We start from the raw sequence: 16,273 nt of genomic DNA, 5'->3' as shown, positions 1-16,273 counted from the left end.
CCACTGCCCGGAGCAGGAGCCCCGCCCAGCACAAAGGAGGCAAAGCGGCTGACTAGCAAGCTCAAGTAGAAATGGTAGAGCAGAGGTCACCAACCATTGTTGATTGGCGGACTGGAAGAAAAGGGAGGGGGGAGCATTTTACGTGCGTGCGTGCACGGGGCTGTGAGCATGCACGCGCTGCAAATGGGGCAGGGCTAGTGCCTGTGTGGTACTCACTAGCCCTGCCCCATTCTTGCGTGGTGCAGCGCCTTGTATTAGCGCCTTGCAGCACGGTGGCCCATTTTTGCGCCCCTGGTTTTTGCGTGCCAGAGGCGGCACTCAGAGGTGCCTCCCTGCCCACCCCTCCCCAAGGGCACCATAATGCTGATGCACCCCTGGCACTTTGCAATAAATAAGTGGGTTTTGGGTTGTGGTATGGACGCTCGGTCTCTAAAAGGTTCGCCATCACTGTGCTTAGAGTATTAATGTTGTTTTCTTTCTTATGTTTCAGGATATTAATGATGACACAAAAGAAGATACCTTGAGTAGGTTCTCGGATGTGACAGAAAAGGTCATTTCATCACAGCAAAGTGATACAGATAAAAAAAATGATAAATTGGAATGTGCTGAAAACAGTGACTTTTCATTGGAACCAAGTCCACCAGTTTCTGTGCACTCTTCTCCAGTGTATAAACTACAGACAGAAGACGTTGCTGGAATATCTCAGTCACTGCCTAACGATGATTCTGCTCCAAATTCCCCTGCTGGATATTGCCGAAATATTAAGCAAAGAGAATCAAAAGGAAAGGGGAAAGTGAACAAAGGTAATATTAAAATGATTGTGTCACATTAAGATCTGCTGTTCACATATTTTTCCAAGAATGTACAATTATGTTTTTCACTACTATCCGAGCAAGATATATTTTGTTCTTCACACATAAAGGTAAAGGTAAAGGTTCCCCCGCGCATGCGTGCTAGTCGTTTCCGACTCGGGGCCGGTGCTCATCTCCGTTTCATAGCCGAAGAGCCAGCGTTTGTCCGAGGACGTCTCCGTGGTCATGTGGCTGGCATGACTAGATGCCAAAGGCGCACGGAACGCTGTTACCTTCCCACCATAGTGGTCCCTATTTTTCTACTTGCATTTTTACGTGCTTTCGAACTGCTAGGTGGGCAAAAGCTGGGACGAGTAACAGGCGCTCACTCTGTTACGCGGCACTCGGGATTCGACCCGCCAAACTGCCGACCTTCTGATTGACAAGCTCAGCGTCCTAACCCACTGAGCCACCATGTCCCTTTCTTCACACATAGGCAATGTCACATTTGGGGGAATATTAATATCATACTTACATCTCTGAACTTACTTCCATGAATCTGACGCATCACAGTAACCAACAGATAACCCTAAAACACATGATATTCTACTAAATTGCACCTCTGGCATTAAAAAAAGAAGATGACAGTCAATCTTTTTTAAACAATTAAACAATCTTAATATACCACTAAAGAGAATTTTTTGTTGGACTAAATGAGTCCTTAAGAAACATTGCATCTTAAATCTGAAAGATACTGGTTCTGCAATATGGGATGCTCCAATTCTGTATTTAAAATTACTTTTATATTATAAAACTTTATTTAATGTTTTTGTTTGGTTGTTTATATTGAATTATCAGTTTAACCTGGATAAAAGAATTATTCAGTTTACACAATACATCCAGAGACTGCTAAAGTATCAAGGTCCTACCAGGGACATAATAAATGCTTTAACTGAATACGATGTTCCTCTATTTTTTTCAAATTACATTGTTTCAATAATTTTTCAAAAGTTTTAAAAGTACATATTACATTTTAATGGGTTAATCTCCTTTTCATCTTATGATATCTATCCCCCCCCCTTTTCCTGCCATTTTAAATTAAGAATAACTCAAAAATATAAACTAGTAAATCAATGCATTTTGATGTGAAAATTTTGTCCCAGTACTCATCGTTTGTTTGGTACACCATTCAAAAGCTAGAGTTTGCCAGTGTCAGCTGCCTTGTAACTCACCACATTATTCCTTATGGGAATAATTTGTTTGGTGGACATTGTTTTGGTACTCATTGCACCTCCTGGAACCAATTAACATTGAGTACCAAAGTACCACTGTAACACCAATTAGTCACAGATAAAACTGAACCATTTACCTGTAAAAAGTTCTCATGTCATCAGTAATCACAGTTAAAAATAATATATTTCTGGAAGACAAAAGAGTTTAAGATAACACAAGCCATTGGTAAGTGTGTACATTCAGCCTGCAGAATATATTGTTTACTAATAACAAGTTAATTTGGTGTATGCTATATAGACCAAAATATTCTGCACAGCTTTAGAATGGTGCATCTTGCCTTTTCTTACTGTATCTTTTGCCTTTCTGATCATCTTGCTGCATTGTATTTTATCTCATTGTTTTATTATGATATGCTTGATGTTTCCATAACATGTAATAAAATATTCAGGTTCAAAATAGTATCTAAATTGATTTTTGTGTAAACTCTAATATTGTTATCACTTTGGGTCAACCCAAGTCTGAAGAAAGTGTTTTTAAAACATGAATTTAAAAAAATCTCTCTCTGGTTTTTAACAGTACATTCAACTTATGCACATTATTTAGTTTGTTTGATTTAATATGTAATTACTGCTTCTGAAGCCCCATAATAGTTAGAGATTCCGGAAAAGTTATCTGCTGCTCCATAGCCTACTCTTTATAGTAAGTTTGAAAGAATTTCACAGTAGTTACCTCTAGGCCTTGGCTATAAAGAGCTTAAAGGTCTTAATCTGATAAGTCAATGGAGGATCACAGTAAATCATATGACATTATTTTCCTATTATCTTAAAATTATTTTAATACAACAATATACGTCATGTATATTGGACACCTCAAAGAATGTTTGAAAAGAGGTGACTGCAATTAAAGTTTGGGTAATTGTAGATTCCCTTAGGAATCAGAAAATAAACATATGATTTGACTGTATCCTGTTATTATTGTGCTTGGGGCCGACATCAGCAAGATTATTAATATGACTCTGGTTCTATTGCAGTATGGTAAGAATGTGTATATTATTCTTGGCTGTATCCCCAGTATTTGGAATATATCAAGATACTGTACAAAAATAGTGGGTTTAGAGAGCGTGGGAGTTGACCAGAAGAATTAGACAGCACTTGGAAGGAAAAATTAAAATTGATTTGCAACAGTGTTTTTACCAACTTTACCAACTTGTTTTCGGCAAAGAAGACTTCAAGGAATATTGTCAGTTTTTGTAGCTACTTATAAATGCAATTTTTAGGCCTTCTTTTTTCTTTTCATTTATATTAATCCTGTGGTCCATTAGTATTGTTATATACATTTGTATACTTTTATTTGTTTGCATGCTATTGTTACAAAAAGGTTCCACAAATGAAATATTTTCAGTATTACTCAGCAACTTTCTACTTCTCAATCGTAATGCGAATCTTCCAACTTTGCTGCAGTTTATTCAAGATTCTTGAAATCTTGATTTTGGCATGTCCTGAAGATTTGAGAATCTCTGCAGAGTTTAAGAGATCTTGAACTTTTTTTGTTTGAGCCCCTACTTAACCATGCCATTACATCACAATGCTTTCATTATCACTGAAATTTTACAGTATAAGATGAACACTAAACTATCTTTCATCCCCTAATTGGATGCCTTTGGAGACAGTTACAGTGTAGAATAATGAAGCATTAGGTCATTTCAGAAGTAACATTTTTGTTAAGGTTTTACATTGTCCAATAGATTAAAAACAAAGGATATTAAAAAAAAGTATTTAGAATGCATGGATGTATGTTTTTACCTTAATAATCCAGGACTTAAATTGTTTAAAAAGAGGGCAGAAGAAGAAAAAGAAAGGAAAGAATAATATTGTTTTGTTTGTCATTCTTTACCTATGTTTTAACTATATTAGCCCATGCTAGTAATGCAATGTTAGCAATTGTTATTTGGGGACCTTTATTTAATAAGAAATATTGAACGTATAATTCACCTGAGTGGCCAGGGAATAAAGGCTCCAATACAGTTACAAGCTTCTAAGATGTGTATAGAAAATGCAGGGAAGCAGGTCGTGAGACAAGGATTCAGTGGCCCCTGAGCTACATGAACAGAAATTCTCTCTCTCTCTGGGACCTTCCTGTATCGGCCTTCAAGAATTGCCGATGGAAAAACTAGAGCAATGAAAAAGCTTTTCAATATTTAGTGATCATTAAGTACGGTAGTCTAAATATCATTCTGGTTTGAAGGGATTCATACAATTTCCTAAAACTGTCCTCAGCAGTAATTTACTATACTCTGTGTTTTTACCTTGAGGGTCAATTATGGGGGTTGTATTTTTTTTCAGGGTGCCACATTAGATAAAAAAAATCGATTGCTGTTTCTCAGAGCAGTAGAGGTTCTTGTCATTGAAGGCTGGTATTGGGATGCTGTTGGGAGCTTGTTTGTTTCTATCCTGCCTTTATTGGTTTTTTTATTATTTTTACAAATAACTCAAGATGATGAATATATTCCACACACACCTTCCTCCTCTTTTTCCACAACAGCCCTAATGAGATGGGTTGGGCTGAGAGAGATTCACTGCCTCAAAATCACCCAACTTTTTACTGGAATCAGGGTTTTCTCCCCCAACTTTTGAGTGGGCATAATTTCCTGTCTTATTATGTGCTTCTTTCAAACTTGGATAGGCAGAATGTACCTATAAATACTAACTAGGCCTTGTCTTGAGAACTTGCTATCTTTGTTTGTCTTCACCATTGGTAATTGCAAAGATATTTTAAAAACATCTAATTTTTTTATCTTGGGGGAAAGCTTGTTTTAATTTTCCTATTCCTGTGAAATATTTACTGCACTTTATTCACTGTTCTTAAGATCTAGGAGTTTAACATTATCACCTTAAGAAAGTGTTCTTCAATAACTTCTTGTTTATCCTTATGTAGAATTGCTCTATTTTCTCACATCATTTGATTAAATTATCATTATGGTACATAATTTATGTCAGTAAATATATTTATTACAGATGACAAAAGAGCTGACGAAAAGGCTGAATCAGGGGACGGTTCTTCTGTGGGAAAATCCAAAAGACGTTTTCCAGATTTTGGGTATGGGTTTTTTGGTTTTAACAACAGAAAGTTGCATTGGTTTATTAAACTATAGTTCTTTACATTCGAAGTTAGATATTTATCTGAATAATTAATGCTGATAATACATATATTAAAATACCACTTTAAGTGTGTCCTGGAATTTCTTTTATTGTCGTGGAAAAAATTTTTTTTTTTGCTTTATGCCACTAGAGAGTATTGTTTATCTTCAAAAATTGAATTTTGAGTTTTGTGTTGATGTCAGTTACAGTTTTAATATTATTATTATTTTGCTGCTTAATAGGATGTGAGTGAAATATGATTATTGTGTAATATATACATGATACATGCAGTCCTTGCTTAATAACCAGTTACTTTTAAAATTACGATGGACTCAAAATTATAACCCAACCTCAAAATTACCCCCCCCCCCATGGTCATGTGATCACATTTTGGGAGTTTGGCAACTGGCTTGTATTTATGACCGATTGCAGTGTCCCATGACCATGTCACCATAATGTGTGACATTTTTTTGCCAGTTTCTGGCATTTTTCAGCAAAAAACACCCATTCAGAAGAATGGATTCATTTAATGAACAGGTGATTCACTTTAAGATCTCCTATGGAGATCTGCCTAACAATCGCAACAATTTGTGACCAAAATTTTGCACCCATTTATGCTTGTTAAGTGAGGACTACTTGTATACATTTAAATAATGAAACCAAATTATTTGGTTCAGATTACTTTTTAACATCATAAGGAGGTTATCATTTGGATCTAGATTTAATTAAAAGTGGAGCTTCTCCACTTCTTCTCCAGAGAGCTAGATCTTTGCATATAATGTGTTTGAAGTAGCCTAAAATCTAGAAAAATAGCTATCAGGTTTTTTATTATATAGCAAATTTCTGTTAAAGGTAAAAGACAATTTAACATAATTGTAATAATGATGATGATGATGTTGGAAGGGACCTTGGAGATCATCTAGTCCAACCCCCTGCTCAGGCAGGAAACCCTATACCATTTCAGACAAATGGCTGTCCAGTCTCTTCTTAAACACTTCTAGTGTTGGAGCATTCACAGCTTCTGGAGGCAGGTTGTTCCGCTGATTATCTGGAGGCAGGTTGTTCCGCTGATTAATTGTTCTAACTTCAGGAAATTTCTCCTCAGTTCTAGGTTGCTTCTCTCTGATTAGTTTCCATCCATTGCTTCTTGTCTTGCCTTCAGGCACTTTGCAGAATAGCTTGACTCCCTCTTCTTTGTGCTAGCCCCTGATATATTGGAAGACTGCTAACATGTCACCCCTCCTCCTTCTCTTCATTAAACTAGACATACCCAATTCCAGCCACTGTTCCTTACATGTTTTAGCCTCCAGTCCCCTAGTCATTTTTGTTGCTCTTCTCTGTACTCTTTCTAGAGTCTCAACATCTTTTTTACATCGTGGTGACCAAAACTGGATGCAGTATTCCAAGTTTGGCCTTACCAAAGCATTGTAAAGTGGTATTAACACTTCACATGATCTTGATTCTATCCCTCTGTTAATACAGTCTAGCACTGTGTTGGCTTTTCTGGCAGCTGCAGCACATTGCTGGCTCATACTTACAGTCATGGCCAAAATTGTTGGCACCCCAGAAATTTTTCCAGAAAATCAAGTATTTCTCACAGAAAAGTATTGCAGGAACACATGTTTTGCTATACACAGGTTTATTCCCTTTGTGTGTATTGGAACACAACAAAAAAGGGAGGAAAAAAAGCAAATTGGACATAATGTCAAACAAAACTCCAAAAATGGGCCGGACAAAATTATTCGCACCCTTTCAAAATTGTGGGTAAACAAGATTGTTTCAACCATGTGATGCTCCTTTAAACTCACCTGGGGCAAGTAAAAGGTGTGGGCAATATAAAAATCACACCTGAAAGCAGATAAAAAGGAGAGAAGTTCACTTAGTCTTTGCATTGTGTGTCTGTGTGTTCCACACGAAGCATGGACAACAAAGAGGAGAAGAGAACTGTCTGAGGATTTTGAGAACCAAAATTGTGGACAAATATCAACAATCTCAAGGTTACAAGTCCATCTCCAGAGATCTAGATTTGCCTTTCTCCACAGTGCGCAACATTATCAAGAAGTTTGCAACCCATGGCACTGTAGCTAATCTCCCTGGTCGTGGACGGAAGAGAAAAATTGATGAAAGGTTGCAACGCAGGATAGTCTGGATGGTGGATAAGCAGCCCCAAACAAGTTCCAAAGGAATGCAAGCTGTCCTGCAGGCTCAGGGAGCATCAGTGTCAGCGTGAACTATCCATCGACATTTAAATGACATGAAACGCTATGGCAGGAGACCCAGGAGGACCCCACTGCTGACACAGAGACATAAAAAAGCAAGATTACAGTTTGCCAAAATGTACTTGAGTAAGCCAAAATCCTTCTGGGAAAACGTCTTGTGGACAGATGAGACCAGGATAGAGCTTTTTGGTAAAGCACATCATTCTACTGTTTACCGAAAACGAAATGAGGCCTACAAAGAAAAGAACACAGTACCTACAGTGAAATATGGTGGAGGTTCAATGATGTTTTGGGTTTGTTTTGCTGCCTCTGGCACTGGGTGCCTTGAATGTGTGCAAGGCATCATGAAATCTGAGGATTACCAAAGGATTTTGGGTCGTACTGTAGAGCCCAGTGTCAGAAAGCTGGGTTTGCGTCCGAGATCTTGGGTCTTCCAGCAGGACAATGACCCCAAACATACGTCAAAAAGCACCCAGAAATGGATGGCAAGAAAGCGCTGGAGAGTTCTGAAGTGGGAAGCAATGAGTCCAGATCTGAATCCCATTGAACACCTGTGGAGAGATCTTAAAATTGCTGTTGGGAAAAGGCGCCCTTCCAATAAGAGAGACCTGGAGCAGTTTGCAAAGGAAGAGTGGTCCAAAATTCTGGGTGAGAGGTTTAAGAAGCTTATTGATGGTTATAGGAAGCGACTGATTTCAGTTATTTTTTCCAAAGGGTGTGCAACCAAATATTAAGTTAAGGGTGCCAATAATTTTGTCCACCCCATTTTTGGAGTTTTGTTTGACATTATGTCCAATTTGCTTTTTTTCCTCCCTTTTTTGTTGTGTTCCAATACACACAAAGGGAATAAACCTGTGTATAGCAAAACATGTGTTCCTGCAATACTTTTCTGTGAGAAATACTTGATTTTCTGGAAAAATTTCTGGGGTGCCAACAATTTTGGCCATGACTGCAAGTGATTGTTTCACCATTGAATTTCATTTTGTTAGACAGCGCCCAGTGTTCACGTCTGTCCAGATCCTCCTGTATTTTAAGCCTGTCTGCTGGAGTGTTGGCTTTTCTTGCCAGCTTGATGTCATCTGCAAATTTGATGAATTCCCCATCTATCCCTTCATCCAAATCGTTGATGAAGATGTTGAAGAGCACTGGGCCCAGAACAGAACCCTGGGACATCCCACTACACACTTCCCTCCATGTAGATGCAGTTCCATTGAGGACCACACACTGAGTACGGTTGGTCAGCCAGCCACAAATCCATCTGGTGATGATGCTGTCTAACCCACATTTTTCTATCTTGTGTTATACATAATGCTGAAAAGTACTCAGAACCACTACTGGTATACAAGTCATAGGAATTCTCGGTGATAATAAATAGCATTATACTCGAGTTAATCAAATCATTTGTGGCCTAAAATTTGGGAATGCCCTAGGGTTGGGTGAGGCCTCATATCTATGGGAATCTAGGAAAAACATTTCTCTTTACATTATATTATTAATTTATATTATACTGTATTGTTTTTTTCATTCTTCAATAAATAATTTTTCATAAAAGAGTATTCAGTGTAGCATATATTCTATTGTGAACATTTTGAACTGTAAAATACATGGTGATTTATGTGTTTATCAGAGTAGAGTGATAAAACTGCTATATTTTGGCTTTTAATGTGAATACTTTAGAACAACTCAATCCTGTAGATGTCTATTCAAATCTGTGCTTTAATGAATAAGTCTTACTTCTAGGTAAGGATTGCAATTTAAGATTTATGAAGTGCTTAATTTATTGGTTCAATATAATTTCAGGGGCCTAAGAAAATCAGGTGGTAAAGGCAAGAAGCAAGAAAAAGAAAATGCAAGAGGTTCTCTGGACAGCAGGTATACATAGATACATTCTTATTGATACATTCCAAGTTGAAATATTTCTTTGGAACTAGAATGTTTTTTCTGAATGAATTCACAGTTCAGTATTGCACACTTTATTGAGAATTTCAGTCTTCAGGTGAAAGTGTTCTATCAATCTACATAATATAGTTTTTTTTCCATGTTGGTTTTTTTTAACAATTTTATAAATTGTAAGATCTTTTTCCAGAAAATCTAGAATCCAAACACTTACTGTACCAAAGTTTCAATGAATTTCTTTTCTTGTACTTCATTGGAAGTGATATTAATGGAAAAGTGGACAAATGTCCTATACTGTTTTGTTTTTAAATTCTATATTTAAAAGTCCAAGTTGCACTGCAGTTTCCTTTATATATTTTTAAGTTATTAATCCTAGGATTACAATATAATAACTTCTGGTGAAACTTTTTATATTGTATTGCTAAATCACTGTAAATATTCCTTTTTTTATTACACACTGTCCGGAATAGTAATGAATAACTATGAGCCATGTGAGAAAGTACAATTGGATGAAGTATTTTATGTAGTATTTTAAGAACCATTTCTTATATTTTTGAAGAATCTGTTCCTGTGTCTTGTTACACACTGTGTTCAAAGTCTAACAGCAAGCTTTATCATTTGGCTGTAGTATCCTCTGATACTATTATACAGCAATTTACTAAAAAATTGGTTTAAGGTTTGAAGAACTTGGGTTCATATTCAGAATATTGTACAAATGATTCATTTGTGCTTATTGTGTCCAATTTATATCTTTAAAAGATTTGTATTTCTGCTTTTAATTTGGAAATAACTTTATAAACATGTTTTAGATTTCAGAGATGCAGCAGTTTTAACTCTATCCTTTTTATAAAATAAAATAAGCTAACAGTGAGATGAAAAAGGGAATTTCATGGATTAAATTGTGAGGTAATTTTTTCCATACAGAAAACAACACCTCCTGTTTCTATACCCAATCTTAAACTTTCCTAAAAAAAGAAAAGTGTAACATAATCAGATATTTTTTTTACTTACATACATTTTCTGTGTACCAACTCCAAAGTTATTGCTAAAAGGTTTTCAGCACTGGCAGTTCTTTTCTGTTCCCTTAGTAACAACTATTTTTAAAATGCTTTAAAAATAGTAAGCCAAGCTTATTCACAGTTTATTAAATTTATTTTAGTTTTGTGTTATAAATGGTTATACTGAATGTTAAAATAGGAACTGTGACAAACACATTAAATAGCTTGATTTGCATGTAGAGTAAATGTTGATATATGGTTTTATGGACATGATATTATTTCAGAGGTTCCCGAGAATTATTGGAAGACCCTGACAACAATTTATCTGCCTCAGATTCCGATTCACCTATTCCTACTTGTATGCCTTTCTCTTGGTTTGGAGACAGCCATAAGGAACATAGCTCTAGTAGCACCCTGAGTTTTTCTCAGGGTGGGCAGGATATTGCCATTGAACAAAGTCAAGAGAAGACCAGAAGCAAGGTAAATGTAGCTTGTTTGAATATATTATGCATTTTAGATACACTGACTTCCTCAATAGTTAATATTGCTTGGATTTTCTAGAGCTATCTTATGTCTTCTTTGAACCCAAAGGACTACCTTATATCTTGTATACAACCTGGGAATGCAGTTTACAAGTTAGTCATCACTGTACATATTACTGACATTTCTGGGGATGTTTATGTTAAAACTATAGAGATCTCTCAATGTGTGAAATTTCAGTATGGCATGAAATGCTAGGCAAAATTTAGCTTCTACACTACAGTCCAGAAAGGACTATTGAAATATGTAGGGTTGGATTCAGGTTTCTCCTGACAAGGCAGTACTTCATTTCGAGTAATTAAAGTCATGGGAAAGAGAGCCTTTTCTTTCTTTCTTTTCAGTCAAATCTTCTATTTAAGGAATAATCCAATCCTTAGGGCATTGGACTTAGCAGTGTAAAAGACTCTGCTAAGAGAGAAAGAATTGTTGAGCTCGGTCCCAACAGGAGAAATGTTTTGTTAGATCAAAATCTTTCTGGGTTCAGTGGTCCTTTCATATTGTTTATGAAAGGTAATTTATTACAAACTATAAGAACTATTTCTTTCTCCTAGCTTTTTTAAAAATTTATTTTAAAAAAATTAACAAATTGCTTCTGACAGCTTTTCCAATCATTTATAAAGATATGTATAATTGTACAACAGTTAAAGCAACTAACCACAAGTATAGAAAAAAAATTACTAATGCTAACTTTCCTTAAGTTAACATGTCTCTCCTTGGCAAATCTTGATTAGTAATGATGGATCCAAGATCTTGCAAGATGGCTGTCAAGTTGTTAAAAAAAGAATGTGAAATGTGGGAAGGCATGAATCCATGCCTTTTTTATTTTTGTTGTTAAATCAAACATTACTATTAAACTCCCTGCTTCATATTTAACAGAACTGTTAAAGTACTGAGTCAGAAAGTTGATATATGTGGCCTGTGCAGTAATTTAATTAATTTAATTAATCAATATTAATTAATCATAGTAAACAAACTACTTTTTGATACCAGTGATCCATCATATCATTTAGAAGAAATTTCTATCAACTGCAACTTTCTTGGTTAAGATGCAAATAACATATTAAAAATAGTAAAATTGTTCAATGTATTTAGTGAAACTTCAGGCAAATTTTTCTTCTAAACTTCTTAAGCAGTAACACATGGAGGACCATGGGATTCCTCTACTATAATAAAAATATTATAGAATTAAGTAAAAATATTAAGTAAATTTGCTGAAATTGTTTATGGTTGAGAGGGGCTCTTGCATATTTTTATGTATCAAGAGTTGATATTTAGATAAATAATAAATAGCTAAATCTGTTAAAAGCTACATTTTCTGTGCTTACAGAAAGTAATTATTCCAAAGCTGAATCTAATAATGTCATCATTTAGTCTAGTGCTTTGTTTTATATCTTATACAGAGTTTATAAGTTTGCATTCTACATCCTTTGTGATAATGTTAATTTCAAATTTAGTGGGTAAATCTTTCTGTAGCTTGGTTTTCTTTTACAGATACATTTGCTATTTCAAGTTTGTGATAATCTTGGGTATGCAATCCAAACCATGCTTTTTTTCATTTTGTCTTACTTTTCTTTGGCAGATCATTTCTTATATTTTGGAAGCTTGCAAAGTATTTGCCAACATAATTTTAACCAATTTATGCCTGCTTGCAAATGGCTGAATGGTTTCCTTTCACTAGGGAAAACTTGTGTTTTATGGCTTTTCAGCTGACAAAATAAAGTGAATCAATAAGGAAAGTGGCTCTCTGGTTAGATTCACAATCATCCTAAGGTTTAACTTAAACCATAATATAGTTTTGTTTGATTTAGGATGTTGTGTGAACTTAGCCAGTGCAGTTTGTAATTCATTAGTGAAGCAATAATGGGTTGGATCCAGACTGACCATTCTGTGGATCCATTAGCACAATGCATACATTCATGTATGTTTGTCTAAGAGTCTTCTGGGATGCAAAGCAAACTCTTGGTTGTTTGATCCCCTTACCCAGCTATTATATCCCCACTGTAGAGCCTGACTGGCATTTCCCTTTTTCCATCCAAATTAATTAATATTTGTAGTACATTAAATATATTAATGCAAGAAATATGAAATACAAATTGATTGAGTCATATCAAATGGGATCATTTAGCTGGTGCAAAGTAATAGTTGTAGAATCACCCGTTTGATTCTTGTGCGAATATTGAATCCATATAGATAACTCCTCTTGCATAAGTAAGCTATTGCGCAAATGCTTTTTGCAAATTATTAAACAAGTATGTCTATTAAACAAGTAGTATCACTGAGCGGTGGCTCAGTGGGTTAGAACGCTGAGCTTGTCGATCAGAAGGTTGGCAGTTTGGCGGGTCAAATCCCAAGTGCCACGTAACAGAGTGAGTGCCTGTTACTCGTCCCAGCTTCTGCCAACCTAGCAGCTCGAAAGCACGTAAAAATGCAAGTAGAAAAATAGGGACCACTACGGTGGGAAGGTAACAGTGTTCCGTGCGCCTTCGGCGTCTAGTCATGCTTGCCACATGACCACGGAGACGTCCTCTTTGGCTTTGAAACGGAGATGAGCACCGGCCCCTAGAGTGGGAAACGACTAGCACGCCTGTGCGTGGGAACCTTTACCTTTTATCACATACTATTAAAGTCCCTGGTTTAACATTTTTCTCATGTTGTTTCTTGATGTAAAAGCTGAACCTCTTCAAGGAAAATAGGAGCTTTAGAGTGTGTTCCCAATCAATTCTGCCCATTGCTCTTCAAATCCCTAGTGACTGAGATCTTAATAAAAGTATTAGTAAAGTAGTCTAATTTCAGTTAAGCTACTTGTTCCTTTGGTGATTCTGATCATTAATCCTTTGCAGTATTTGTTTGTAATGCATCCCAAAATAACAAATACTAAATGAGTTTTACTAGCATGTAATGTTGAGTGACTTAAAAGTTTTAACGATGTTCGGTGTCTCTGGGCTATGAAATATTAAGTAGCTAAACGGATACAGGTAGTCCTCAACTTACTACCGCAATTGAGCCTGGAATTTTGGTCATAAGTCATTGCTGCCATAAGTTGAGTCACCATATTATCATATTATCAGACTCTATTTTACAGCCATTTTTTATGACAGTCATTAAACAAGTCACAAGACCGTAAGTCCAAATCAAGCTCATCCAATGGGTGTTTTTGCAAAAAAAAAAAGGGGGGGGGAACGGGATCACAAAACATGATTGCAGGATGCTGCAACCAGGTGTAAATGTAAGTTGGCTGCCAAGTGTCCAAAATGCAATTACATGACTGCCAGGTGGTGCCACAATTGTAACTTTGAGGACAAGATGTAGATAACGTTTTTTGAGCCCATTGCAACTTCAAACAGTTGTTAAGTGAACGATTGTACGTTGAGGACGACCTGTGCATATTTTTCACCTTTGTAGCAGCAGCTATAATATACATTTGGAATGTATTTATTTATTAAACTAATATGCTACTCATCTTGCCAAAGGCAACTCTAGGCCATTTAAAATCAATATAAATGCCAATATAAAACATTAATGCAATAAATAGAGACATTAAATTTGAATTTAAATTGACCAAGATGGAGAGGAAGGGAGCAAGATATTTACTTCTTTTCCAAACATTATTTCCCTGACACAGTGAAAAAATAAATAATTAAATGTATTTCAAACTGGGACAAAAAGTTTATTCTTCCAGATAGGCAGGATATAGGCATAAAAATAAATATAAACATGAAGTTGCAATGAGCCCATTGCAACTTCAAACAGTTGTTAAGTGAACGATTGTACGTTGAGGACGACCTGTGCATATTTTTCACCTTTGTAGCAGCAGCTATAATATACATTTGGAATGTATTTATTTATTAAACTAATATGCTACTCATCTTGCCAAAGGCAACTCTAGGCCATTTAAAATCAATATAAATGCCAATATAAAACATTAATGCAATAAATAGAGACATTAAATTTGAATTTAAATTGACCAAGATGGAGAGGAAGGGAGCAAGATATTTACTTCTTTTCCAAACATTATTTCCCTGACACAGTGAAAAAATAAATAATTAAATGTATTTCAAACTGGGACAAAAAGTTTATTCTTCCAGATAGGCAGGATATAGGCATAAAAATAAATATAATCTAGGCCCTTTAAACTTATATGCAAGTATGTACTTAGATTTTTAACTCATTTTCGACAAGCATAATTAGGATCAAAATAGTTAACCTTTCTTATTTTGTCACTTTGTTCCTTCTTTCCAAGTTACCCAGTTGTACATATCAACCCCTCACTGACCAGATGATGTTGTCAAAATTTTCTGAAGTGTGTGGAGAACTGTATGGGGAGGAATAAGTTTAAGCTTAACCATGACAAAACTGAATAACTGGTGTGGGGTTTTTTTTGGACCACCAAATCTAGAAATGTTCTCTCTTTTACCCTGAAAGAGGTTACACTTCCTCTTTAGGACTGTTACATAACTTGCAAATATTCTCGAACTATAGTTTCTACTGAAAGAGCAGAGGACAGCTGTGGCCAAGATGGCCTTCATACAGATTCTTCAAGTGTTCGTGTTCATATGTGGACCAGGAACCTTTAAAACATTGATATCATGCTTTGGTCACCTCATGTTTGAACTACTGCAGTAGTGTACATGAGTAGCTCCTAAAGATCACTTACTGCAACTGATCCAAAATACAGTGGCATGGGTAGTGATGATGGGCATGCCCACATAACAACTCCAATTCTTGAGGTGCCCTGGTTGTTAGTAAGCTTCCGGTTATTGTTCAAGGTGCTAGTGATCACCTATAAAGGCTGGTATAGGTTTGGTTATCTACCTATCTTTAGCAGGGGTCCTCAACCCATGGACCACAGACCAGTACCGGTCCGTGGCCTCTTAGGAACCGGGCCACACCGGAGGTAAGCGGTGGGCAAGCAAAACTGCACATGCACTGGATTTTGATTGTGCATTCCTCCTCCCTCCTTTCCCAGATTGTGGAAAAATTGTCTTCCACGAAACCAGTCCCTGGTGCCAAAAAGGTTTGGGGACTACTATTCCATAGCTTCTGCCCATCCTATATAATTGAGCAGAGTGGCCATATCCCATCAATTAAACAGTATCACACAAAGGGACATAGGAAGTAGGCCACCTCAGTCATAGCACTTGCTCTCTGAAACAATATTCTTCCCAGATATTTATATGGTCCCCATTGTTTAAACAAGCCCTTAAAGTTGGGCTTTTCCTCCAACTTTGAGTTGCAATGGGTGGTAGCTTTTTATATGATGTTTGATTTGTGAGATTTAATTGTTAATATTTTTCAGACATTTCCATTCTCAGATTCTATTATTTTAAACTTAGATGTCACCCAGACTTACAACAGAATCAAATAACTTACACACTTAATAATAATAATAATACAAATCACCCGTTTTAAGGAGAGCTTTAACTTTCCTACAAAAGCTTGGAATTATGAATTTTTGTTTC

At 36.1% G+C, this 16,273-nt stretch overlaps 1 protein-coding gene across 3 annotated transcripts in view; it reads left to right on the top strand.

Moving 5' to 3' along the window:
* LOC310636734 (neurabin-1-like) overlaps positions 1 to 16,273 on the top strand; it is a 61,256-nt gene that overhangs the window by 29,835 nt on the left and 15,148 nt on the right. For all 3 annotated transcript variants that reach the window (XM_083356821.1, XM_083356820.1, XM_083356822.1), the window contains exons 13-16: positions 491 to 803; positions 5,039 to 5,120; positions 9,181 to 9,252; positions 10,559 to 10,754. In XM_083356821.1, the coding sequence (XP_083212947.1) occupies positions 491 to 803; positions 5,039 to 5,120; positions 9,181 to 9,252; positions 10,559 to 10,754 (663 nt within the window). The remainder of the gene's footprint in view (positions 1 to 490; positions 804 to 5,038; positions 5,121 to 9,180; positions 9,253 to 10,558; positions 10,755 to 16,273) is intronic.

The sequence above is a fragment of the Vipera ursinii genome (genome assembly GCF_947247035.1).
Source record: "Vipera ursinii genome assembly, chromosome: 1".
In the NCBI taxonomy this organism is placed as follows: Eukaryota; Metazoa; Chordata; class Lepidosauria; order Squamata; family Viperidae; genus Vipera; species Vipera ursinii.
Note: the sequence above shows the minus strand (reverse complement) of the source record. Positions and strands in the feature narration are given on the sequence as shown.